This window comes from Atractosteus spatula, chromosome 7 (genome assembly GCF_055471065.1).
Source record: "Atractosteus spatula isolate fAtrSpa1 chromosome 7, fAtrSpa1.hap1, whole genome shotgun sequence".
Taxonomy (NCBI): domain Eukaryota; kingdom Metazoa; phylum Chordata; class Actinopteri; order Semionotiformes; family Lepisosteidae; genus Atractosteus; species Atractosteus spatula.
The window spans coordinates 10430156-10455434 of record NC_142712.1 but is presented as its reverse complement, the minus strand read 5'-3'; the positions used below and the strand labels follow the sequence as shown (position 1 = coordinate 10455434).

At 42.2% G+C, this 25279-nt stretch overlaps 4 protein-coding genes across 4 annotated transcripts; 3 read left to right on the top strand and 1 right to left on the bottom strand.

The window, feature by feature from the left end:
• Window positions 1-1520: 1520 nt before the first annotated feature.
• LOC148830437 (aquaporin-11-like) lies at window positions 1521-2316 on the top strand. Its single transcript, XM_088919883.1, has one exon. The coding sequence runs from the start codon at window positions 1648-1650 to the stop codon at window positions 2314-2316; it is 669 nt and encodes a 222-aa protein (XP_088776009.1). The 5' UTR covers window positions 1521-1647.
• Window positions 2317-3781: 1465 nt separating this feature from the next.
• Window positions 3782-4523, top strand: LOC148830436 (aquaporin-11-like). The gene has a single exon (XM_088919882.1). It carries the CDS (start codon window positions 3858-3860, stop codon window positions 4521-4523), a length of 666 nt encoding a protein of 221 aa, XP_088776008.1. The 5' UTR covers window positions 3782-3857.
• Window positions 4524-7636: 3113 nt separating this feature from the next.
• LOC148830435 (aquaporin-11-like) lies at window positions 7637-13028 on the top strand. The gene is made up of 3 exons (XM_088921915.1): window positions 7637-8309; window positions 10066-10182; window positions 10642-13028. Exons 1-3 carry the CDS (start codon window positions 7718-7720, stop codon window positions 10752-10754), a joined length of 822 nt encoding a protein of 273 aa, XP_088778041.1. The 5' UTR covers window positions 7637-7717; the 3' UTR covers window positions 10755-13028.
• A 4235-nt stretch (window positions 13029-17263) lies between these two features.
• clns1a (chloride nucleotide-sensitive channel 1A) lies at window positions 17264-23834 on the bottom strand. Its single transcript, XM_088921708.1, has 7 exons — window positions 23377-23834; window positions 22665-22801; window positions 20871-20999; window positions 20193-20303; window positions 18754-18927; window positions 17976-18042; window positions 17264-17537 (listed from the first exon to the last, which is right to left on the bottom strand). Coding segments are annotated over exons 1-7 (738 nt in total). The 5' UTR covers window positions 23496-23834; the 3' UTR covers window positions 17264-17536.
• Between the last annotated feature and the right edge of the window lie 1445 nt (window positions 23835-25279).

Sequence of the window (25279 nt, the reverse complement as noted above, 5' to 3'; positions counted from 1 at the left end):
AATCTAGCTGGATCGCTACAGGTGAGAGAGGGAGGTCTCTGAAGGGCGCCTATGCTGCCATCTTCTGGCTACAATTCTGCAAGTCTGTGAATTTTACACTTACAGTCGAATTTAAACGTGGCAGGGTTCTCGTTTAGATAATGTAAAATTTCATGTAAACACATACATCATAGATTGTAGCCTATAAATGTTATTGTTACATTTTATATAGAGCTACAGTACTGATTTTTGCATGACTTAGTAATAAACTCCATGAGAAAAAAAACTATCGTTTAGCAGAGTCTTTATTATCCCCAGCAGTAGTGTTGGTGTACAGACGGACAGAAGAAAAAATGAGAGGAATATTGCGACAGAACGCAGGCAGTAAGTCTGCATTAATATTAACAAATTAGTCTTGTTTGTTAACATTAAAAACAATTGTCTTGTTAGTTAATGTTAACATTTTTCTTGTTGTTAACCTTTTATTAAACCAATAATATTAACAATTCCGTTATTTTGGTAATCTGTTTTGCATTCTTTAAAAAAATCATGATGCTCTGGGGATACACGGGTTTTCACAAGAAGTGTTGTGGTGTTCTGCTTTCCTGGGTTTTTCATAGTTCTGTTGGCTACTGATGCTTGTATTTAAAGTGTTTTAATTTGACTTCTATATATCCAGTCACGTCAATATGAACCGAAGGGAGCCACCTTATCTCTAAAGAACAGTTTACGCAATGCTTATGCGAAACGGTTTAATCAAGTGCGATATCGTCTGCACGGTTACATTTACAGTAAATAGCGAAGAATACTGTAAAACGTAGCAGTAGTGTTCTTCTGACCTGATGAAATTCCGTTTTTGCTGATCCAAAAGCATAAGAACAGGCAAGAATGAAAGGGGACCTTCAGCTCATTGCGTGTTTCACGGGCCAATTGACTTTTTTAGATTTTATCTAATCGTTTCATGAAAGAAGCTAGGTTACTACATGACTACCAGACAACGAATTTCAATTATAAATCACTTATTCTTGAAGTAGCACAGACTACACTATCTACATGAGTCATTCCCAAGTCACTCTGGTCTTTACCGAAACTGTGACTGCTTTTTCATTCTCAACTGTATTCTCAAGAGGGGCAGACGTAATTTATTTTACGGGTAGCGGGTAGCGTTTTCACGTTAAAACAAAACGCATACAATCTGATGTCATATTCCCCAGTAATATTACTGTAAGGCGTTTCAGTATTTATCAAATGTAATAAATTTGATTTTTCCAGCGTTGAGTAGCCTTCTTCTCCTTTTTGTTTTTATTTTATAATATGCTATTTTAAGCTTTGCTTTGGTGAAAAATAAGTCAGATTTTTTAATGAATTAACTGAATCACCTGTTTTAGTTGTAAAAACCATTTCGCTTTTTGCGCCGCCTGTCCTCAATCTTGCTTATTGCGCCCTCTAGTGACGCTACCGAAACTCGCATGTGCAGTACGAGTTCTGCGGCAGCAACTTCCGTATGAGGGTGAGATCGCGGGTCTAAGTCCACCGCAGACGTGTGGACTTTAGAGCTTAATGCACTGAACCCGATAGCGCGGAATATCCATGAGCTGAGCTGTCTGACTTCGTAAATCACATTCGCTTGCTTGGGCAAAAGCGGGGCTGGAGGACCGTCGGCTTCCAATGGCCTATCTATCCGTTTCCCTGTTACTGCTGGCGGCGACAGTGCTTCTCAGTGAAGTGACGAGGAGGACTGCGACGAGGTTACTTGCTGGAAAGGATTATGCCGTCTATGTGGTGGAGATCATCTCGACCTTTCAGCTGTGCGCTTGCACCCATGAGCTGAAACTCGTGGGGGAGGTGGGAAGGGTCGAGCCGCAGATAGGACTGACTCTAACCTACCTCATCACGGTGGTCCACGTATTAACTTTCCACGGAGCCTTCTGCAACCCCTCCGGTGCCTTGGAGCAGTTTTACCGGGGGAACTTGACAGAAAAAAGCGTCGTAGCGAGAATCGCCTGCCAGTTTCTGGCCGCTTCGATTGCACGTGTGCTGCTCCCCCACATCTGGTCTTTAGGACTCTCGGATTGGCACCTCCGGCATGAGCTGTCTGGCTTTCAGTGCGGCAGTCCGATACGAGACACGCTCCTCAAGGCTGCGGGAGTGGAGCTGTGTTGTGCGTTCGTGATGCAGACCACTGTCACTCACTTGCACAAACTGGACGGAAAGTATCACATCCACGTTATAGCTGCTGTCATCACACTCCTGGTCTACGCAGGTTTGTTTGCTGCCTTATTTAACATCTGTGACCTAAAAATGCCCCTTTTAAGGTTTTGCTTTGCAGCGGGATGAAGACATTGTCTCCATGTTATCCATTACATGGAATAACTTTGTTACAACTCGTTTGCCGTTACAGACTTTTTTTTTGGTTCACGTCCGTCTTTAATTGCCAGTTTACATAATTGCAGTAACGGAATTGCATGTTGCATACATTATCATTCAAATAATTTATTTGAATTACAAATTCCTAACTCGCCCGCTATTAGCGGGGCTGCGAGACTGCCGAACTATCAGCATAGTCAGTCAGCAGCCCACAGACGTTTTCAGTAGTTTACACAAATAAAACAAATATACCACACAGGTGGCAATTCATGCAAATAGATCTTTCCTGCATCCGCCTCTCAGCTGCAGATTATTTTCACCAGCGGGATTCATCGAAATCAGTGGGATTTGTAGTTGGCGTCTCAGAAGACATTTTTTTTTAACCCTGACCACGATAAACTGACTCAGTAAGCCATAGATTTAAGATTGCAAGTCGATACAGTCACATCCGGACTGTCTCTGTAGTTGCAACCAACTAAAGTTGCTGCTTTCAGCAACTGTATCCCAAACGTTTCGCACATCTCCTCCCATAGACCTAATCTGAGTACAAAGAGGATCCCAGAGTACATGGAGGACATTATAGAGACACAATTATATCTAAATGAGGCATTTTTAAATTACAAAAAATGAATATATTACAGATAACGCGTAACTAATTCGACCTGGCAAAACCTTCTTTCAATGCTTTTGATAATTTCATGCATTTCTTAACCGCTACATCCAATGCAAGGTCGGGGGGGAGCCGGAGCCCTTCCCAGCAAGCAACGGGCGCAAGGCGGCGTACACCCCGGACGGGACGCCAGTCCATCGCGGGGCACTAAAGGCGTGTAATTGCTTGGAAAAATGTGTGCGTAAAGAAAAGTTATGCTAAGAAAAACAAACTGCATTCTGTGCCAGGACGTGCCCCATTGTCACAGAGAATCTGTTGCACAGGGCACTGAAGACGATAGATGAGATAAATGACTTCAATAGCAGAGAGCGGTAACAGGAAATAACACATTCAACCTTGATGACAACCCGCCATAATCTGAAAAGTCGGTCATTTGAAAAAAGGTGAAGAAAACGGTGAAACTGATTTAAAATGCAGATTACCCTTTGAGGTTCAGCCACTGACGTTCCAAATCCCCCTCAGTTTAATCCATCCGTTAACAAAAAGCTTCATGTTTCTAAGCGCCGAGACATTCCTGAGCCTGTCCTTCCAGTGTAGGACAGGCACATGTGTACACAAACACGCAGGGACAGCTTAATGATAAGGCAGGACTGGCAGAGCAGTACACCAGCAAGCCATCACTTTATATTTTACTGTTGTGGACCTGGTTTGTTTTTTTTTTGCATGAAAGAACACCCACACAGGCTGGACTATTAAAATTAAGCTCATAGCAAAAGCCTTGACAACCTGGAAGATCACATTTGAAAATTGTTGCGACTACCGCAGGAGACAAAATCACAGATTTGACCTCACTGCTGGTGTAAGAGTTGGGTGATCAAAGCTGGAGAGCCACCCTGCTCAAATGGCGGATCTCTTGGTTTCCCTGTTAGTGCTGGCACTGATTGTACTTTTCAGTGAAGGGGCAAGGGGGCTGACAGGAAGGCTCTTGGCGAAGGATTATGTTGTGTATGCGATGGAGATCATCTCCACCTTTCAGCTGTGTGCTTGCTGCCACGAGCTAATACTCATGGCCGAGATAGGCGGGATAGAATCACAAATAGGACTGACTCTGACCTATGTGATGTCAGTGGTCCATGGATTAACATTCCAGACAGAGATCTGCAACCCCTCGAGTACTTTGGAGCAAGCTTACCGGAGGAAGCTGACAGGTCTGGGCACCATCGCGAGAATCGCCTGCCAGTTTCTGGCCGCTTGGGAAGCACGTTTGCTGCTCCCCCATATCTGGTCTTTAGGACTCTCGGATTGGCACCTCCGGCATGAGCTGTCTGGCTTTCAGTGCGGCAGTCCGATACGAGACACGCTCCTCAAGGCTGCGGGAGTGGAGCTGTGTTGTGTGTTCGTGATGCAGAGCACTGTCACTCACTTGCACAAACTGGACGGAAAGTATCACATCCACGTTATAGCTGCTGTCATCACACTCCTGGTCTACGCAGGTTTGTTTGCTGCCTTATTTAACATCTGTGACCTAAAAATGCCCCTTTTAAGGTTTTGCTTTGCAGCGGGATGAAGACATTGTCTCCATGTTATCCATTACATGGAATAACTTTGTTACAACTCGTTTGCCGTTACAGACTTTTTTTTTGGTTCATGTCCGTCTTTAATTGCCAGTTTACATAATTGCAGTAACGGAATTGCATGTTGCATAAATTATCATTCAAATAATTTATTTGAATTACAAATTCCTAACTCGCCCGCTATTAGCAGGGCTGCGAGACTGCCGAACTATCAGCATAGTCAGTCAGCTGCCCACAAACGTTTTCAGTAGTTTACACAAATAAAACAAATATACCACACAGGTGGCAATTCATGCAAATAGATCTTTCCTGCATCCGCTTCTCAGCTGCAGATTCTTTTCATCAAAATCAGTGGGATTTGTAGTTGGCATCTCAGAAGACATTTTTTTTTACCCTGACCATGATAAACTGACTCAGTAAGCCATAGATCTAAGATTGCAAGTCGATACAGTCACGTCCGGACTGTCTCTGTAGTTGCAACCAACTAAAGTTGCTGCTTTCAGCAACTGTATCCCAAATGTTTCGCACGTCTCCTCCCATAGACCTAATCTGAGTACAAAGAGGATCCCAGAGTACATGGAGGACATTATAGAGACACAATTATATCTAAACTTGAACTTGAACTTTATTGCCGTATGTAACCGGTACATGTACTGGTACAATGGAATTCTTACTTACAGAAAGTCTCTCGATTGTAAAACAAGTGTAAAAACACAAAGTGCAAACAGTGCATCAAGACAATATACAAACAAACAGTAGACAATGTACAAGTAAACATGTAGACAGTTTGAATGTAAACAATACAGACGTGTAAACAATGACTGGAGATGTGCAATAAATAAGAAATCATAATGAGGTAGATGGTGTAGGTGGGGTCTGAGGGGGATGGCTAAATGTGTTCGCCAATCTCACTGCTTGTGGATAGAAGCTATTGAAGAATCTGGTGGTCAGAGTCCGTATGCTCTTATATCTCTTGCCTGAGGGCAGTGGGGTGAAGAGCTCATGCCCGGGGTGGTGACTGTCCTCTGTGATGGCCAGTCACTGGTGGTGACTGTCCTCTGTGATTCTACCACGGCAGCAGTCCTCATAGAGCTGTTTAATCTCTGTGAGACCACAGCCGATGATCTTCTGGGCCATATTGACCATTCTCTGCAGTGCCTTTCTCTCTCGAGAAGAGGTGCTGCCGTACCACACGGTGATCCCGTTGGTGAGGACGCTCTCGATGGTGCAGCGGTAGAAGGTCACCAACACAGGTACTGGCATCCCCCAACGCTTGAGGCACCTCAAGAAATAAAGGCGCTGCTGAGCCTTCTTCATGATAGAGTCAGTGTTCACAGTCCAGGTTAGATCTTTAGAGATGTGAATTCCCAAAAACCTAAAGCTGGTGATTTTTTCCACTTCTTTTCCATCAATACTGAGTGGGCTGTGAGTGTGTGGCCTGTGTCTCCGAAAGTCCACTATTAGCTCCTTCTTTTTATTTACGTTCAAGTCCAGGTTATTGTTATGACACCACCTAAGCAGCTGTATGACTTCATCCCTGTAAGTGGACTTGTCATCATCGCTGATCAGGCCTATTATAATGGTGTCATCTGCAAACTTAATGATGCGGTTGTTGCTGTGTCTTGCTGTGCAGTCATGAGTGAACAGGGAGTACAACCTTGGACTCAGACAGCAGCCTTGTGGGGTTCCAGTGCTCAGGGTGAGTGGTGTTGATGTTTTATTGCCTATCCGCACCACCTGTGGTCTCATGATAAGAAAGTCCAGCAGCCAGTTGCAGACAGAGTTGCACAGGCCTAATCCCCTGAGCTTTGTCACCAGTTGACTGGGTATGATGGAATTGAATGCTGAACTGTAGTCCGCAAACAGCATTCTCACATACGAGTTTTTAGTGTCCAGGTGTTCCAAGGCTGTATGCAGAGCCAGGGAGACAGCATCATCCACTGATCTGTTGTTCTGGTAGGCGAACTGCAAGGGGTCCAGGGACTCTGTGATGGAGGAGTTGATGTGTGACAACACCAGCTTCTCCAGGCATTTCATCACCACAGATGTTAATGCTACTGGGCGGTAATCGTTCTGGCACGTCACTTTTGCCTTTTTGGGGAGTGGAACATTAGTGTTTTTTTTTAAAGCAGATGGGGACCATGGACTGTGACGGGGAGGAGTTAATGATGCCTGTTAACACTGTGGTCAGCTGGGCTGCACATGTCCTCAGGACGCGCGGTGGTATTCCATCAGGCCCTGCAGCCTTACGGATTTTCACCCTGCTCAGAGTCTTGTGTACATCTGAGGGAAATGAGGCATTTTTAAATTACAAAAAATGAATATATTACAGATAACGCAGAACTAATTCGACCCGCCAGAACCTTCTTTCAATGCTTTTGATAATTTCATGCGTTTCTTAACCGCTACATCCAATGCAAAGTCGCGGGGGAGCCGGAGCCTATCCCAGCAAGCAACGGGCGCAAGGCGGCGTACACCCCGGACGGGACGCCAGTCCATCGCGGGGCACTAAAGGCGTGTAATTGCTTGGAAAAATGTGTGCGTAAAGAAAAGTTATGCTAAGAAAAACAAACTGCATTCTGTGCCAGGACGTGCCCCATTGTCACAGAGAATCTGTTGCACAGGGCACTGAAGACGATAGATGAGATAAACGACTTCAATAGCAGAGAGCGGTAACAGGAAATAACACATTCGACCTTGATGACAACCCGCCATAATCTGAAAAGCCGGTCATTTGAAAAAAGGTGACGAAAACGGTGAAACTGATTTAAAATGCAGATACAGTATATGCCCCGTCTACCTTTTGAGGTTCAGACACTGACGTTCTGAATTCCCCTCAGTTTAATCCATCCGTTAACAAAAGACATTCGCCGAGACATTCCTGAGGACAGGCACGTGTGTACACAAACAGGCAGGGACAGCTTGATGATAAGGCAGGACTGGCAGAGCAGTACACCAGCATGCCATCACTTTACCTTTTACTGTTGTGGAACAGGTTTGTTTCTTGGCATGAAGGAACACCCACACAGGCTGGACTATTAAAATGAACCTCATAGCAAAAGTCTAGACAGCCTGGAAGTTCACATTTGAAAATTGTTGCGACTACCGCAGGAGACAAAATCACAGATTTGACCTCACTGCTGGTGTAAGAGTTGGGTGATCAAAGCTGGAGAGCCACCCTGCTCAAATGGCGGATCTCTTGGTTTCCCTGTTAGTGCTGGCACTGATTGTACTTTTCAGTGAAGGGGCAAGGGGGCTGACAGGAAGGCTCTTGGCGAAGGATTATGTTGTGTATACGATGGAGATCATCTCCACCTTTCAGCTGTGTGCTTGCTGCCACGAGCTAATACTCATGGCCGAGATAGGCGGGATAGAATCACAAATAGGACTGACTCTGACCTATGTGATGTCAGTGGTCCATGGATTAACATTCCAGACAGAGATCTGCAACCCCTCGAGTACTTTGGAGCAAGCTTACCGGAGGAAGCTGACAGGTCTGGGCACCATCGCGAGAATCGCCTGCCAGTTTCTGGCCGCTTGGGAAGCACGTGTGCTGTTTACTTACGTCTGGTCTTTAGGACTCTCGGATTGGCACCTCCGGCATGAGCTGTCTGGCTTTCAGTGCGGCAGTCCGATACGAGACACGCTCCTCAAGGCTGCGGGAGTGGAGCTGTGTTGTGCGTTCGTGATGCAGAGCACTGTCACTCACTTGCACAAACTGGACGGAAAGTATCACATCCACGTTATAGCTGCTGTCATCACACTCCTGGTCTACGCAGGTTTGTTTGCTGCCTTATTTAACATCTGTGACCTAAAAATGCCCCTTTTAAGGTTTTGCTTTGCAGTGGGATGCAGACATTGTCTCCAAGTTATCCATTACATGGAATAACTTTGTTACAACTCGTTTGCCGTTACAGACTTTTTTTTGGTTCATGTCCGTCTTTAATTGGCAGTTTACATAATGCTTTTCAGTTACAGAATTGCACGTTGCATAAATTATCATTAAAATAATAGGTTGTTTGCGGTTTAATTAAGAGCTTTAACCGAACAAGTGACACTAACTTGAATTTTTATTTAGTCACTTGAAGCAAGTATGTCCATATCATCACAAGGATCTCAGATGCCTTCTCAACTTGTCAAATTAAGGAAAAGCTCAAACCATGGCTGAACGTGCCAAAGTCTTAAAGCAGTTCAAGTAGGTACAGTAACTACGTCAGCATGCACAGGCTGCAATGAACAGGTAAAGGTTTACTACATGCTGGAAAGAAAAGAGACACAACATTTCGGCTGTGGAGCCTTTTTCAGGTGTCAAACGTGTTTCTTTTCTTTTCAGCATGGAATAAACCTTTACCTGCTCCTTTGAAATCTTAAAGCGCGCTACTTCTTTGCTTGTTCTAGACTTTTCAGAAGTATCCATGGCATTAACTTTCTTTTCGTTAATACATTTGAATTAAACGACTGGAAGGGAGTCTGGTTTTGGATTCTTCAAATTTAGTATGGCAAATTATTTAACCCTTCGTATATGGATTGAGCTACAAATTGAATCCCTGAATATACAGTATATACATAAAAGCTTTATATTGATTTCATCCACTTTCATTTTCACTGCACTGTAAAACAGGTTTGTTTTGTATGTAAAGGTGTGGCCTGACACACCCTGTCACAGCAATGTCGATAGCCTAGAGTGAAAGCTACAGATTGAATCCTTGGATATTTATGCATGGCCAAGTGAAGTGTGCTCTGTGCAGTGCATACACCATGCCATGATTCCTGGTGCTAGTTTGTTTTGTAAGATGCAATCAGTGTGCAGATGCAAAAGATTTTTACACAACTGAGCAGAAATGTACTTTTCTCACAACTAAAAAGCTCATTATAGAAAAGTACCTCGTGTTTGTTGAATGTATTCATGAGCAGTCAATGGCAGTCGAGAATCAATGCGTGTGTTTGTGTTCCAATCTACTGTCCAAGGGCAAACCAGTGGCTCTTGCTGTCAACAGAATCAATAATCTCTATAGACTGAAGCAATCCGATATGTACAGCCCATGGATTCAGGAATCAGCTCCCTCTACATAATAATGCATTTAAATTCCAAAGGTGGTACCCGACGCAACAAGGGTGCAGTAAATTTGCCCAGCTGTATTTCAGACCCATGAAGAAAAGCATTAGTTACAATTTGAATGGGGTACAGTACTTTAATGACATTCATAGGGTTTTTTTTAAATTCACCTTTACTAGTTAACAGTGTTAAAAAAGGAAAATGAATTACTGCAACTTTTAAAATGTTGTTAAAGAAGACCTAGTTTTTTGCGCATTACGATTTGTTCCATCAGGCATTTTTTTTTTCCCTTGGCTAGATGGATGAATGTGATCTGGACCCTGTCAGTGTGATGCTTCTATGACAGCGTAGCACTGGTGTTTACCAGGTTGCTGCAAACCCGATGTCCATGCTTCTATCCTAGAAATCAGGTTTTACTTCAGTCGCACGGCTTCTTCACCTCAGATATCCTGACTGCTGGCTCGTGGTGTGTTTTACAGGGGGCCATGTGTCCGGAGCTGTGTTCAACCCTGCACTGGCCTTCTCCACTTGCTTTCACTGCAATGGTAACACCCTCATGGAGTATGCCTTCGTCTACTGGCTGGGCCCAGTATTAGGTAAGAGGAAAAGTGATTTTCTCTTACTTCTGAGAGCGTGACACATTAGCTTCGAACAATTCTAAAGGCTCTTAAGCCGAATCACACTTGAACGATTTAAAAACAGATGGTAAACGATACTTTTAACCAAGTTCCGTGGTTAAAGCTTTATGAAGTATAGAAGGCTTTTAGTAAGGAAGCACATGACCACATGATTTGTGTGGACTGTATTTCTTGTGGTTTTAGTAAATTACAGTAACAAAAGATTCCAAGTAAAAAATCAGGAAACATTTGCTACATACTTTATGTAAATTGTTGCATTATTTTCTGTTCAACTTAGTAAGTCGGCCAACAAATTAAAATTTAAACAGGTTCAGACATTTTTGATACATTAAGCACTTTGAAAGGCAAATTCACCTGTATTGCTGTAATGTACAGTAAAGCCCATTTCATGTTTTTTTTCTTTTTTTCATTTTCCAGGAACGGCTAGTTCTGTGCTGCTTTTTGACAAAGTCATTCCACTTTTACTTGGGAATGGTGGAACACAAAAAAATACGGAATTTCCTCGGACACAGACTAAAAAGATACAGTAAATGGTGTCAGACTGAAAAGATACAAAATTATACTGCAGTTTACTGCAATACACACATACAGCTTTAAAATGTAAAATTGAATTGCATTGTTTTACGAAAATGTGTAGTGCTGTACAATGCAATACTCAGTTCCCAGTGCACAAAGCCAAAAGTGGTGCTTTTAATAGCTTCCTAAGAGTTGTACCACAATTTGCTTTTGGTATTTTTAATTGAGGTTTTAAAATATTATTCAAAATATTAGAAAGTCTAATATTAAATATATTAAGTCAGACGTAGTCCCTGCTTTAGTCTCAAGATGTATGCAAATATTGTGTAACATTCCAATACAAGAACATCGGACATCTGTCCTAAAATCCGTGCTTTCTGTTCTGCACGGATTTTCTTTTACTTCAGGTTTTGCTACAACCACTTGATTTACCTAAATGAATTATTTCCAGAATTGGTCTGATTTAACACTAAAGTCTTAAGCTTTTGATCCTTCAGAAAAACAACTTGAAGAGTCCAGAGGTGCCAGATCTGGGCAGCCAGTGTAGAATGTTCTGACCTAGGCTGAATGCAAAGGATGTCTTAGTTTCTGGTGTCTTCATGTATACAGCTGACTTAGAATGTACTGATTCATGAAAAAGTGTAATTGTAATTATTGACACTTTGTATTGTATAACATTTACATAGTACAGGGTTAATCAAAATGTTGTAGACAAGTATAAATGCCAATTATTTTACTAAAGTTTTGTCTTCTCCTCCACAGATGGCAAAGGATTGTAAGGTAACTGTTAGAAACTTTGACGGTTTATTACAAATTAATTACATGAGTTACTGTGACAAAAAAGGTTTCAAAAGTTGTCAACAGCATTTTGACTAACCCTGTACTTTACATCCTAAATAAACCAGATTTTTTTCAATACTACATATACATATAGTATGTGTATATAGGGACCAACACTACTTAAGTGTCACAAACATCTGGGTAACATGCACAAGCCATTATAATCCAGCATCTCCTCTAAACAGACCAGATGCAGAAATAAGAAATTCACTTATCCCTACTCTTATGAACGGAATACTGGAATCTTTAATGACCAAGCAGTCATTTAGTTATTAGTAGCAGCAAACTAGTTTTCCTTGGAGGTCTCCCATCCCAGTACTGACCAGGCCCAGTTTTGATTAGCTTGTGAGATGTGGTCATCTGATGTACAAAGTGGTAACACTGCTAACTTTCATAACAATCATAATAAAATAAACATGGTAAAGGGATGATGTGGTAGTGCAAAATGACTTCAACGAAGTGGATCTGCATTTAGGTGACATTTAAGGAGACAGAGATGTATCTTGTCTTCTATCTTTTTTTCTCTTAAATTCTTTAAATGGTCCATTTTTGTTTGAGATTACTCCATATAATTATAACCTTGATGAATTATTTGTATTACACACTGGTGATCACATAAAATGTATTTCAATCCTGTCTGAATACAAACTAATACAAAGGTTTCTTCCTAAGGTTATATTGATGCCTGTAGTAGTGTTTTTTATAATTTATATTAAAAACACAATATTATAATTTATGTTTACCCTGAAGAGAATAAGCAGCAAAGTAGGTGGGGGAGTTAATCTCACATACCATGGTGTTTTTTTTTAATAACTTTTGTTTGAAATATCTAATATCTGTCATATACAGATATCAATATACATATATACAATATACACTGAAAATGTATTAATTTAATATTACCAGACAGTAATGGCTTCATACATACAGATTTTAAAGGGGTTTGTATATTTGTCTTTTGTCTAGAAAAAAAAGAAATATTTCTCAAACTTATATCGATACTGTATGTAAATCTACTTAGCATTTCTTGCAGTATTAACGATCGATTTACCATATAAACAAATGCTTGCAGTGCACTTTAGAGATGCATAAAGATGCATAAAGAACTTTGGTCATGGGATTGGGTATGAGATTTAACATTCCAAATGTTCACATTCTTTTAAATGCGTGTACACAAAAATGAAACCGTGCAAACAGATGCATGTTTGGAATTCAAGCTTGTTAAGTAAATGATTAAAGAGATGATACTGAGTGATTGGGTGATTTGGGTGCCTCCCAAATGAACTGGAATGTGTTAGAGCTCTCAGTGACCTGCAGTCAAAGCAAAAGTACCAGAATTGTTGTTTCAGTTTCCGTAAGCCTGAAGTTATATTTTAAAATCTTTTCATTACAGAATAATGTAATGGAAAGATTACATTATCACAGAATAAAAGTTATTTTAAAATTTACCTGCATCTGTGTGTCTGTTTAATTTAAAAAAGAAACTTTTTGGCTCCTTTGTCCCCACAGCTCATTTCAATCAAAATGACTGTAATACTAATATTTGATCTGTGCCTGTCTGATTATGGTTAAATTTAATATTGACTGATCAGTTGCTCTGTAGTGGAAGTAGTGACTACATGTAACAGTTCAGTTCCGCTTTCACAGGATTCTCGTTCAACAACTAGGGAAAACAGATGTGCAGCCTGACCTTATACAGATGTATCCGTTGGTAAAGTGTAGGACAGATACAGGCTATGGAATTGGTGATCAGCATCACCTGTGAACTGTGCTTGAGAGAATGATGAAGCAAAACACTCAAGTGGCAGAGATGCTAAGTGAAAAGCATCTTACTTGGGAATTAGAAGATTTCTGTTTTCAGCTGGGGAGTCTGAATTAATCAAATGTATTAAAGTGATGTCCTGTGACTAAAAATAAACACTAAAACAGCTGTACAGACTGGTAAAGGGCATTAATAACTGCTTGTAATTATTTCATCAAAACATTGATAAATCTATACTTTATTAAATACAGTGTTTATGTTATGGTGGAACTTAACAAGTAGTCAATCTGCACAGCACTGACAGACACTCCTCTTCCTCTGGGTGTCACAAGGAAGGCTGGTGGAGACTGGTCGACAGGTAGATCAAGTTCCAAAACAGTACCTAACGAGAGACGAAGTCGTGGTCTTTAAGCGAAAGTAAGGGGTCGAAGCCAGAAAGGTTCCAACTCGAAGAAGTACCAAAAACGAGAGGCGAAGTCGTGGTCTAAAGATGAGCGCCGAGTCGATAGCCAAAAGGGAACACAAACGATTGGAGAGACTAGGTACCTAGCTTCTGAGCGCAGGGAGGAGACCTCAAGAGTTAGCGAGGATGAAGAGGAGAGCGAGGGTTGAAACAGAGAGTGGTGTTCATTGGGGCGGGGGCGTTGAGAGGGACTAGAGCTCGTGGGAGTGGGGGAGCGCTTGCATGCTTGCGTGTGGCTCGTGACAGTGGGACTGCTGTGACTTCGAGTTTTCATTTCATCCAGGGCTCTCAATGACTTGACATGAATCAACTGTTCTCTTAATGTGTCTATATTACCACCTTACCATTGTAATGACTCACCCGGGATGACAAATCGGCTGGAAAACCCAGACAAATGTGGCCCTCTTGGACCTCCTGAAACGCTTCTACAAAGAATGGAGTATTTTTTTTCCCCTTTCCTTTTATTTCTACTTTCATTTTGTGCATGATTAAGTACACTCTCAAGTATTGAATACACTAATAGAACTGGGGCTTGGGAAGTGATTCAAGTGCTGCTACTGTATGTGCTGCAAATCCTAATTTTAAAATGTTGCAAAACTGTATCTTTTTGAAACTCTGGAAATCAGAAATAGGTTTGAGTACATATCCTTAACAGACTTCTGTGGCAGAACCAGAGAGCAGGTGACTTTTCAGCAGTATATGCATCTAAATAGAACATGACAATTTCTAGGAGAGAGAAATAAATTGTGCCGTGATCTCTTTTTTTAATTTTAAAGCAGAAAAAAAACAAGACAGTGGGTATGTCTCTGAGCCTAGAGATTTCACTTGCCAGTAAAGTGGCAGACTGGAGTAAAGGCTATACTGATGTTTCAATGCGCAGGGAAAGGAATCTGAATACGTGATTCTCCAGTACTGAGACAGGTTCAGAAACATTCCCTACAAAAATTAATTTTGGGTTCAGAATCCTGCATGAGAAAAGTGAAACAAGCCATTGCTTTAAGTTAGCAGGCTCAATGTCAAGTACGAGTGATTAAGGACAACGAATGCAAAAAGCTCACTAGAACTACCAGAGCACTGGAATCCATAATTGCGCCTTGACTGGAACAGGTGCACCACAGAATTTGTCAAAAGTCACGAGAAAAAATGTACACGAGCCACTTTCTTAAGGCTGCACACCTGGGAATCACGCATTGCGAGTTTTTCAAGTTTAATGGAAATAATAAACAAAAACAGAAATAAGCAGCCGAGCAAGACCTCTTTGTTTCACATTCAAAGTTTCCTAACAGGAAGAACTACTGTATGCACTTTGAGGAACCTCAGATTAAACATGGAAATAAATGTTACTAATAATAATAATTATAATAATTGCTTACACTTATATAGCACTTTCCTGGACACTCCACTCAAAGCGCTTTACAGGTAATGGGGACTCCCCTCCACCACCAACAATGTGCAGCCCCACCTGGATGCGACGGCAGCCATAGTGCGCCAGAACGCTCCCCACACATCAGCTATCAGTGGGGAGGAGAGAAGAGTAATGTGGCCAATTCATAGATGGGGATTATTAGAAGGCCATGATTGGTAAGGGCCAATGGGAAATTTGGTCAGGACACTGGGGTTACACCCCTACTCTTCCAGCAGCAACCTTAGTTTTTCCCAGGAGGTCTCCCAACCAGGTATTGACCAGGCTCACACCTGCTGAGCTTCAGTGGGTTGCCAGTTGTGAGTTGCAGGGTGATATGGCTGCTGGCTTTGAGGAGTAAGTGGGGTGTGGGGAGGGGGTGGTGTACCACAAATTGTTTTGTTTTTTTTTTTAATTTAACTGATGTAAAAGTGCCATGAGATGGAAAAGTATGAGAAATGCTGCTTTAGATCAAACTTTTCATTGTTCAGATCACAATTTTGCAATAAAGGACACAGGTTACAAATGAGAAGAGTTAATTTGGCCAATCTGGCTTGTTTAGGTGCTGAGGATCCATGTGTTTTAACAATTCTGTGACCAGCTTTGTCAACACGGCAGGGGAGCTCGTCCTAGAGTCTCATAACCCATTCTGTAATGAATCCCAGCAGACTTAGGACAGTCGTTTTCATTGGATCTGGAAGACTAACATTGATGTGCAGCTGCTCATTACACACTCCTCTTCCCCAAAACAACAGAAGGCATCTCAGCAAGTAGAGTCAGCACAAGGTGCAAACGGTGTTTAAAATGCAAATCTACACCTGTGGACAGTAATCAAGATGCATCAACTGAACTAAACCACATGAGCAAGGGGTTTGGTTTTGCAGTAGGCTAATCACCGATTCAGATACTGTTATATAACTATTAAGCGGGGCTGATCCTTCTGCAAATCCTTCTTCTGTGTTCAAAAGATGTTGTGCTGTTGTGAAGGTGAAACAATTTTATAAATCTATGAGAACCATGTTAACATGACTGTCAAGTTTAGTTTCCACACAAGAGCTTTTCTCGGGGAACAAATGTAATACTCTTAATTGGTGTGAATCAAAGTGATGCAAATGCCTTTTGATAGTCAACTTGAATTCATATTTCCCCAAGAATGCCCTGGAATTCTATTACGAATGACTCAACTAAAGAAAGAAGCATATTTTAAATACCCATCTGCTTCCAGGTACCACCTGTTAAGCAACTGGCTATCAGGGAAAAAAACAAGGTTACAATCAAAGTGAAAGCTTTGAGAAAATCAAGAGATCAAATTGGATATTACATCACATGGAGGCAACGTATTGAAAAACTGAACATCTGAGGAAATGGCAGATAAGACTACAATGTCAAGTTGAAAACAATGTCATTATTCATTCACACAAAACCCTGAAGCTTTTTACAGCTTGGAAGAGCGCTCTGCAAGGATGCCTTGGCAGTGACACGGCCTAGTTTTGGGTCAGCCCTGCTGGCAGAACAGAGCAACGTTTGTGTCGCAGTCGACTGTGGCACATTTCAAACTCACTTTCATTTTTCCCCACTATCGCCTTCCTGACGGGGCAAAATTGGATGACTAAGCAGCCGTCTGAGATACAAAGGGGCTTTTTACTTTAATGAGGACAAATATTTCTGAATGATTTAACAGTCACCCAGCCGTGAAAAGAAAGTGCTGCCTCAATGTTAGCAACCTTACAAGATAGAAAAGGGACATTGCACATACCAAATACTCCACATTCACTGCAGCACAGCTTTTGCACTACTGTATGTACTGTCCGTGCTTTCCAATGAAACACCAGAATTTTCAATTTTCAAAAGTCACTGGTGATCACATCAGGCTCTCCATTTCAATTAACATTAGTTAAAAAAACTGACCTTATTACGCATTTCCAGCCTATACATTTAATTTTCTCTGTGCTACTGTATTGATCTACATTATTTTCTATTATTATTCCAACAACCTGATAGTGCTTTCAGTTTTTGATTTACTCTAAAAACTAGAGTCACACAACCACTGCTGATGTACATACAAAAATTAGTTTTTATTGAGCAGATGTAATACAAAGACAAAAACCCTGTCAGAGCAAGGGACAGGAGAGTGCAGGCCATGGGTCTTCAATTAAAAAAAAGTAAATATGTTAAAGTACAACACAACAAAAAAAAAGTCCTGTTTTTACATTACCAGACAAAACAGTTAGTTGGTGAATGTTTGCTGCAGGCTTCTGCAATCTCTAGAATAATCCACCTTCCATTGCGTCCTGTCCAAGAGTGGGTCTAACCTCTGCCAATATTCACATCTGAAATGGAAGATGAGATCTACAATACAAACAGCCGCACGACTGTGGAAACATTTTCATCTTGAGAGTCTTGCTTCTAGTATCGCCCTACGAAAACGTCACGGATCTAATCGCGGCTTTTCACAGATCTAATCCTGTGACTGTAAAATTGTCATTTAAAATGCCTGGGACTCAGCCGACCCATTTCAAGCACAATTAATTAAAAAATAACTATTTACTGGAATAAAAATAATGTATAAACATAAGTTAGGTATTAAAATACTTAGAACGTTTTTATGTATAGCAGTGTATGACATTTTACATGGAATGTGTGCCTATTAAGAAAATACTGTATTGTATCTGTTTTATCAGCAATTTAACTTTACAAACAGGAGAAACATTTTAAGTGGAATTCATTTCTCCTTTGCAAGGGAACATTTTAAGCGTTGCCTCACTTACCAGTGATCCACATCTGCATCCTCGAACTGTCCAGCGACCGCTGAGCTGGTATCTACCTCCATCCCATCTAGAGAGGAACGGGCAATAGCAAGAACACATCCGATATAACGCCAGATTCAACAACAAATTTCTCCAAACTGCAGGTCCTAGACCCTTTTGGTGAACAGAATGGAGACATTATCACAGTAAATGCTGCTAAACCACTGCAGAAAAAACATGCAGCATGGCATAAGTGCATTTATTCTCTACGGAAAATGAAAGAGAAGTCTTACAATAAGAGCCCTGAAATCTTTTTGTTTAAGGGAATGCTGAAGGAATTTAGAAACCACGTAAAATGAGATCCCTGCCAGAGAAAGAACAAGCGCATTAGTAGAAAGGAATTCAAGACTGTTGAAAGCTCCTGTTTGCCCCCTTGTGGAAACAAATTTAGACACCCTTCATCAGACAAGAACCTGAGGCATTTTAATTCAATCATATCTTGCTATGTCCACCGAAGTCTGGACTGCTCATTGCAAAATCTAAGAGAAAACAAATTGTCACCGAAGGCCCAGAAGCCACGTCTCCCTCACATGACAGAAAGTCCAAGAAAAATGTTAGCATGAACTCAACAGGAAAACACATCTACAGCCCATAAACGCAGCCCTTCAATATGTGGCTCGCGGATCGCTCTGTACTGAACGCGCCCTGCTGTCGTTCTGTAGAGCGTTACAGGGTGATACTGCAACGTGATGCCAGATGACATAAAACGTGGCCCAGCCATCGCCGTCCGCGAACGTACCTTCGAAATCGCCGGCGGTCTCCTCGGTCCTGACCCCCGCCATGTGGTACTGCTGCGCCACGGACTCCGCCAGCATGCCCTCCAGCCGCTCCAGGGTGGCCTGGCCCTCCGCCGTCAGGTGAGACAGGCCCTCATCGTACGTGTAGAAAGTGGGCAGGTCCCCTTGGCCTTGTTCTGCAGGGAATACACAGCAGCAGGTGACCTTCAGGAGCACCATGGAGTTCTGAATCCTGTACTTGGCACACAGGCAGAAGGCTACGGCTGCTGACTTCTTTCCACCCGGAAGGAATTCCAAAGTGTGGATTTTCAGCCCGTCTTGGTCCTGAAGGACTGTATTCTTGAAGGGTATCACTTAAAGGGGAACTGCAACGCTATTTTTATATTTTGGGGTTAAAAAGAATTAGCTCTGATGAGTAACATGCACAGAGTAACGTGGCAAACCTCCCATTTATATCACAAAATAGATTAAATATGCGCAGCACTATGTTCGGTGATTCAACAAAAGGCAATAAAACTTCCGGCGAGGTGAAGTGGCCCAATGACATTGTAAACAAGTAGGCTTGTGAATACATCTCTTCTAACCCAACAGAAATACTGCGCTCGATTCTGAGACAGTTTTGCCGAGTACTACTTATTTAATCATGCATATCACGTTGGAACATTTCTGTGGTGAAATGTCTGCTGCACAACCTGTACCTATTTGCTTGTACATCGCATTACATTACTCATCATGGAGACTAGTGACCAGGAAGGGCCACTTCACACTGCAATTCATGGGAACTCGGATGCGAGTTTGCAGTCACAGGCGACTTGCAGTATTTTCACAAAAGTTCGCGATTTTGTGCTCAATTCGAAATTTGCAAAATTTTTCATCAATTTCTTCTGTTCATGAGATTGAATAACCGGTCTGAGAAATCGGGACTGCAGTTCCCCAAAATGTTAAAACCTACAAACGAATGCAAATCAAACAAATACTGCCGCTGACTCATGAAGAGCTGGTTTAAGGAGAATGGGAAAACTCCCAATTTCAAATATGGAATCTGAGGTGAGAAGGGAGAGTGGGTGTGGAATTTATAACATAACATCACTTTATTAGTCCTATACAATTTCTTGCATTAGGAATTCATCTTTTCACATACCCCAGCTTCCACTCCACGAGACACATAGACACACAGACAGGGAGAGAAGCCTGGGGTCAGAGCACAGGGTCAGCTATTGTACAGCGCCCCTGGAGCAGTTGGTGTTAAGGGCCTTGCTCAGGGGCCCAATGGAGTAGGATTCCTCTGCCGGCTGCGGGATTTGAACCGGCAACCTTCTAGCCACAGGCGCAGATCCTTAGCCACAGAGCCACCGTACCCCAATCTAAAAAATGTCAGCCATTCCCTTTAAAGTTGAAACAAATGTATACAGGAGTTTGTCCTCCAGGCCCCATAACTCACCAGCTTCCTCCACATCGTATTCCTCTCCTTCAAACTCGTCATCGGAGTCAGAGTCCTCAGGGTCAGGGTGCAGTGCCTGGCACTCACACATGGCAGAGAACATGGGCTCCACTGCAACACAGAGAATAGGCTTTGTTCTCAGGGGGTCTTCCACAATCTTGCCAGGATTCTCTTTCAGGACTCTTCCAGAACCCTATTCAAGCAGTTTCCCACAGGCCTCTGCAGACGCATCACCACCTCTAGTTTCAACCTTCTGACCATTTTCCTCAGCATTGTTTCCCTACCACCTTTGTCTTCAGTGTAAATATGAGCTTTTCAGGGTAAATATTAGCTTTTCTCATCTTTGTTAAAGCATCCTACTCTGTACACCTTTCACTCTGTTTACTCAATTGTAAATCCTTCAAAAACTCCTTCCATAGTCTTAAGAGTTAACCTGTGGTTCTGTGACCAGTAGGATCTCTTGCAGTTACATGTTATTTGCCGTTTACTGTAAACTAAAGTTATAAAGCACACCAGCTGGGACTATACACAAATTAATCTGCTCAGGAAAAAAAACACAAACACTTTTTACCCCCAAAAAACAAATTACAAACAGACTGACAACTACTTAGGCTATTAAACATACTGACAGGTTGAGCACTCAGCACAGCACAGAAGGGAAGATTTTTCCTAACTCACACGCCATCTTATCACTGGGAACAAAGCGGATTTCCGTGATGGGGTCCGAGTCGTCATCGCTCTCATCGTCATCCTCATCCTCTCCTTCAGCTGCTTTCTCCTCCATCTGAGATTCTGTCACCTCTTCATCTAGGAAGGGATTACAAAATCAAGCCAGGCCCATGCTTCCTCTACAGAGAGAGAGCCAAAGGGGTCTACATTTTACTTGCTGGCTCGCACTGCGCAGAGAGCCTAAAGCATGAAAATTTTGGTCTGTCTGTCCTTCCAAATGGTTCAGGTACAATTAAAACTTGGTTTGAGGAGTGCCATTCTCCAGTGCCTGGAAAGGGAGGCATCACTTTAAGGACTTTCACAGAACAGTACTGCAGGCAAGTCTTTCAGACTACTGGCTCTCTTGTTTCTGGCAGACTGGCTTTGCACAGCTCAGATTCCACCACCATAGATACACAGCTAACAGGCCAAACAAGTGAAAAAGAAACAAACTTTCTGGCCCGTGATCCAGTATAATTCATGTTAACTTTAATGGGTTTGACCAAGTGAACAACCAACATGGCAGAGATGGCATTAAGCCAAAAGTGGGGGCTGGGGCTGGATTTAGATGAAAGGCACCGTTACTGTAGCTTGTAAAAGGCTCATATAGCAGGCTTTAGAGAGCGTCCTTGCCAGTCCGTGCCCCTCAGTGGAAGGTACGTACAAGGCCTTATGAATTATGGCACTGCTTCACTGTTCACTGAGGTAACATCCTGCTGATTGTTGCTAGTAGGTACCAAACAATAGTGCAAAGTCAATGTGAAGCTTTTGTAAGTTCTTTATATTTTAATACAAAGAAGTCCTGCTTTCATTTAAATAAACTAAAAGTGAAATAATATCCAGTCAAAAAGAGAAAGAAGTTTCTTTAGATTTCCTAGTGGTGATCTCCTGCATCCTTGTGGAAGTAACTAGACTAGGCATTTGCTAGTTCCTAAACAAATCTTTTTCAGCTACACCAAAACAAACATCGGCACTTTATGGCAGCAAACACAAAGTACAATACCAGCTGTCTAAAATGTAGCATCACATTCATTTTAATTTTATGTTATAGCTGGGTGCTGCTTATCTGTGCTCAGCAGCTTCCAGGCTTATTTAAATGTCTTTCTGCAGTGGGGACTGGCAGGAGTCCCTGGGAGTAACAATGGGCTTTTATTTCAGCAGAGGGCTATATAACAGGGTGGAAATCTGTGCGGGGCTGTTCAAGACAGCTTGAGGCTGTACGACCCTGAGGGAAAAAAATAATGGTCTCTTTGCTTCTCTCATGCTGGGAACACCAAATCAGGGCCAGGAGAGAAACTCTACAGCCGAGTGCAAGGCAGCATTGACGAGCACAGAATAATAAACGCAGCTGCCCAAGCCGCCCACTGCTGTATTGCGATGCCTCCACAGCTGCACATATCTACCTGCGTTATGGCCATCAAGGCTGGACTCTCCTGCATATCCAACAGCCCGTTCAGTCAATATCGGGATCTGAGGTGGCATGAAAGACCGGAACACTTTTCCTTTACTGCACAGGTTTTATTCCCCGATCTTCCCTTCAAACTGTTTTCAGGTAGTTAAAAAATGGAGTGCCATGCTTGTGCCAATTTAGTTTAGCAAATCACTAAACTACTTTATTCCACCCCCCCCAACTTCAACTGTAATCCTTAAGATTGCCAGTCGATCGTCCATTTCTAAAGATTTTTTTTTCTTAGTTTCAGCTCTTCCGTCTTGAAACTTCCCGTCTCCAATCCGTCATCATTCACCAACAGCACGCCGTCTCACCGCTCAACTTGGCGTTGACCATGACGTACAGATGCTCCTGGGGATAGGCGCTGAGATCGCGGGAGATGGCGTGGAGGCTGATGGAGGGGTATTCCAGAGAGAAGCCCTTTCCCGACACGTCAAACCACGACAGGCGGCTGTCATAAAACACACGAAAAGAAAGACGGCGGCGGATTAGGGTGGAGTTCACAGCTCGGGTGCACACGCGAATCACTCTCTACACCCTAACGTCTCAATCACGCCAACTGCATAGGAGTAGTCCGAAATCACAGGCAAAACCACGATGACGCGATCTTTGTCTGCGGACTCGCGAATGTTTTTTTTTTTCCAGAAAGACTCCTGAGAAAGTTTTTTTTTGGCATCTGCTGATGATGCATTTTTACTGCTGGCACAATCGGAGAGGACGATCGTACAAAACGACGCTTAAATGACGCATCGGAAAGAGTTGGGGGGTTTCATTCTGGTGAGGGGGTGCTTGGCCACCACAGGTGTAGCGCGCTGTCACGTGTTTGACACCGCACCCGGGCAGTGTCGCCTTTCCCCCCTCAAATACCTGTTGATCATCTGGAGAAGCAGGGTGAGATTGAGGCAAGAACTTTCTTTCCCCCCCCCCAAACAGGTTTCTCTTTCGTTTTTTTTTACACGCGTCAAAGGGGCATGCGAAAAAGATTTTTCAGTTGACCATTCTTAACCCGTGTGATAACGGACTTACTTTTCTGCAACGTAGAGGGTGCCGGAGCCCAGCCCCTTGCCATCCAGCACTGCGGTCGTTTCAGCCTGCTGGTGCCTGACGCCTTCACTGGGAGGGGAGACGTTTTTCAGCAAAACCATCGTCTTAAGGAAAAGTGCCGCGCCTGACCCCCCAATTAAAAAACAACGACACAGAAACGGCGCCGCAGATCGCCGAGAAAAGCCGGCCTAAAGCGCAAACGACAGCGAGAAATCCGATCAAGCAGAGGGCAAAAAAAAAAAAAGAAATAAAAACTGCGATTCAGTTTTCACTCGCACGGCTGTGTTTATAACGAAAGGCTGGAGCAAAAGGGTACAGTCCGTGTCTTTTTGCTTCTCCGTAAAAGTCGCCTCACTCTCGCAGTCGCTCAGTGGAAAACAAACCCCATGCTTCTCTAGGCTGCTTCTCTTCCTCTGAAGCTATCCCCCGCCAAACATATGGGCAATCTTGCCCTGAAGCCAAAGACGTGAGCACAGCGCCAAAGAACGGTACGATTATTTAATAGCGCCATCTACAGGATTGGAGTTTAGTTGCACAATTGAAGACCTTGGCCATCTTCATCGTTACTAATAACAATTATGGTTGATTAATATCAAGTATTGGAGCACTGGTGATACAGACATATCTTGAACATGTATTTCTTATATATTTTTTAGATCTATCCTCAAAGTGATTAACACGAATTTGGTATCGCCTAAACTGTTCATAAAAAAACAAGGTATGTCTGAAAGCGGTAGATCGCAGTTGATGAAGTGAATTTCATACACGCTTTTGTATTAAGTCATTCTTCACGGATGTGACGGCTTATGTGGAGGTTAGACTTCAGATAACAGCTCTGCTAACACACAATTTGTAGGAGAGCGCGATTTGGGTACAGAGCCCATTGTACCAAAGATGACAACTGATTAAGGCCAAAGGTTCTTAGGTTAATTAACTTTTGTGTGCTTTAGAGGTCATAATAAAGATACATTTAGAACACGAAGCTCGGTGACTAGTGGAGATTAAGTAACAATTTTATTATTAAATTCCCTTTGTATAAATAACCACGGTACTGTAGTTCATATGATCTTTCTAGATTTCTAAATGAGAGTGCAGAACTCTGGTTAAATTGCTTTTTAAAACGCAATTGCACCAAACACTGCCGCTATATCATGGTGGTATGTTTACCACCGTCCCAAAATTGGTTTAACATTTTAGCGAGTAAAAAAACAAGGACATTGTGACAGAATCGAGTACAACATTACCTTGTTTTTAAAAATCTTGGTGATGACAGATATAAAGGAATGATGAAAGTGTACCAGTAGTAGAAATTGCGATTGCTGTATGAATGGATTATCGCAAAAAAAAAACCCGTAATAACAAAATACCGCAAAAATTGGATACTTGGGAATTTTGAATCAGATTTGTAAACAGATTTAGGTTTGAGCTCACCAAATTCATGAAACATCGCTACCCGAAACAGATTGAAGACTCGATACTTTAAATACTTTAAAAACGGCTTTCTCTTATGACATCCACCGGGTTTGTAACGGTAAACTAATTGGATGTGAATCTTCTGATGTTGACTTCCTACACAATGGAAAATAAATAATAAAGCAATCTGCAGAGGCAGATACAGTACGCCTTTGTATTTTCGATTTCATCATTATAAAGCTGCTCTATTTTCATACTTTGTGAACTTGATTCTACCGTCCTCGATTCCAAGCGTTACTTAAATTACACATAAAGCTACTTTAAAATGTCTTTTTAATGCTCGAAAATAAGTGGCTGAAAACGTTTATAGCATCTATTGTTAACAGCAAAGACACTGCCCTCTGATTAACTATGTGGCAGTAAAATTCACATACACATTCATTGAAGATACTTGAAGTGCAGAACCAGTAGT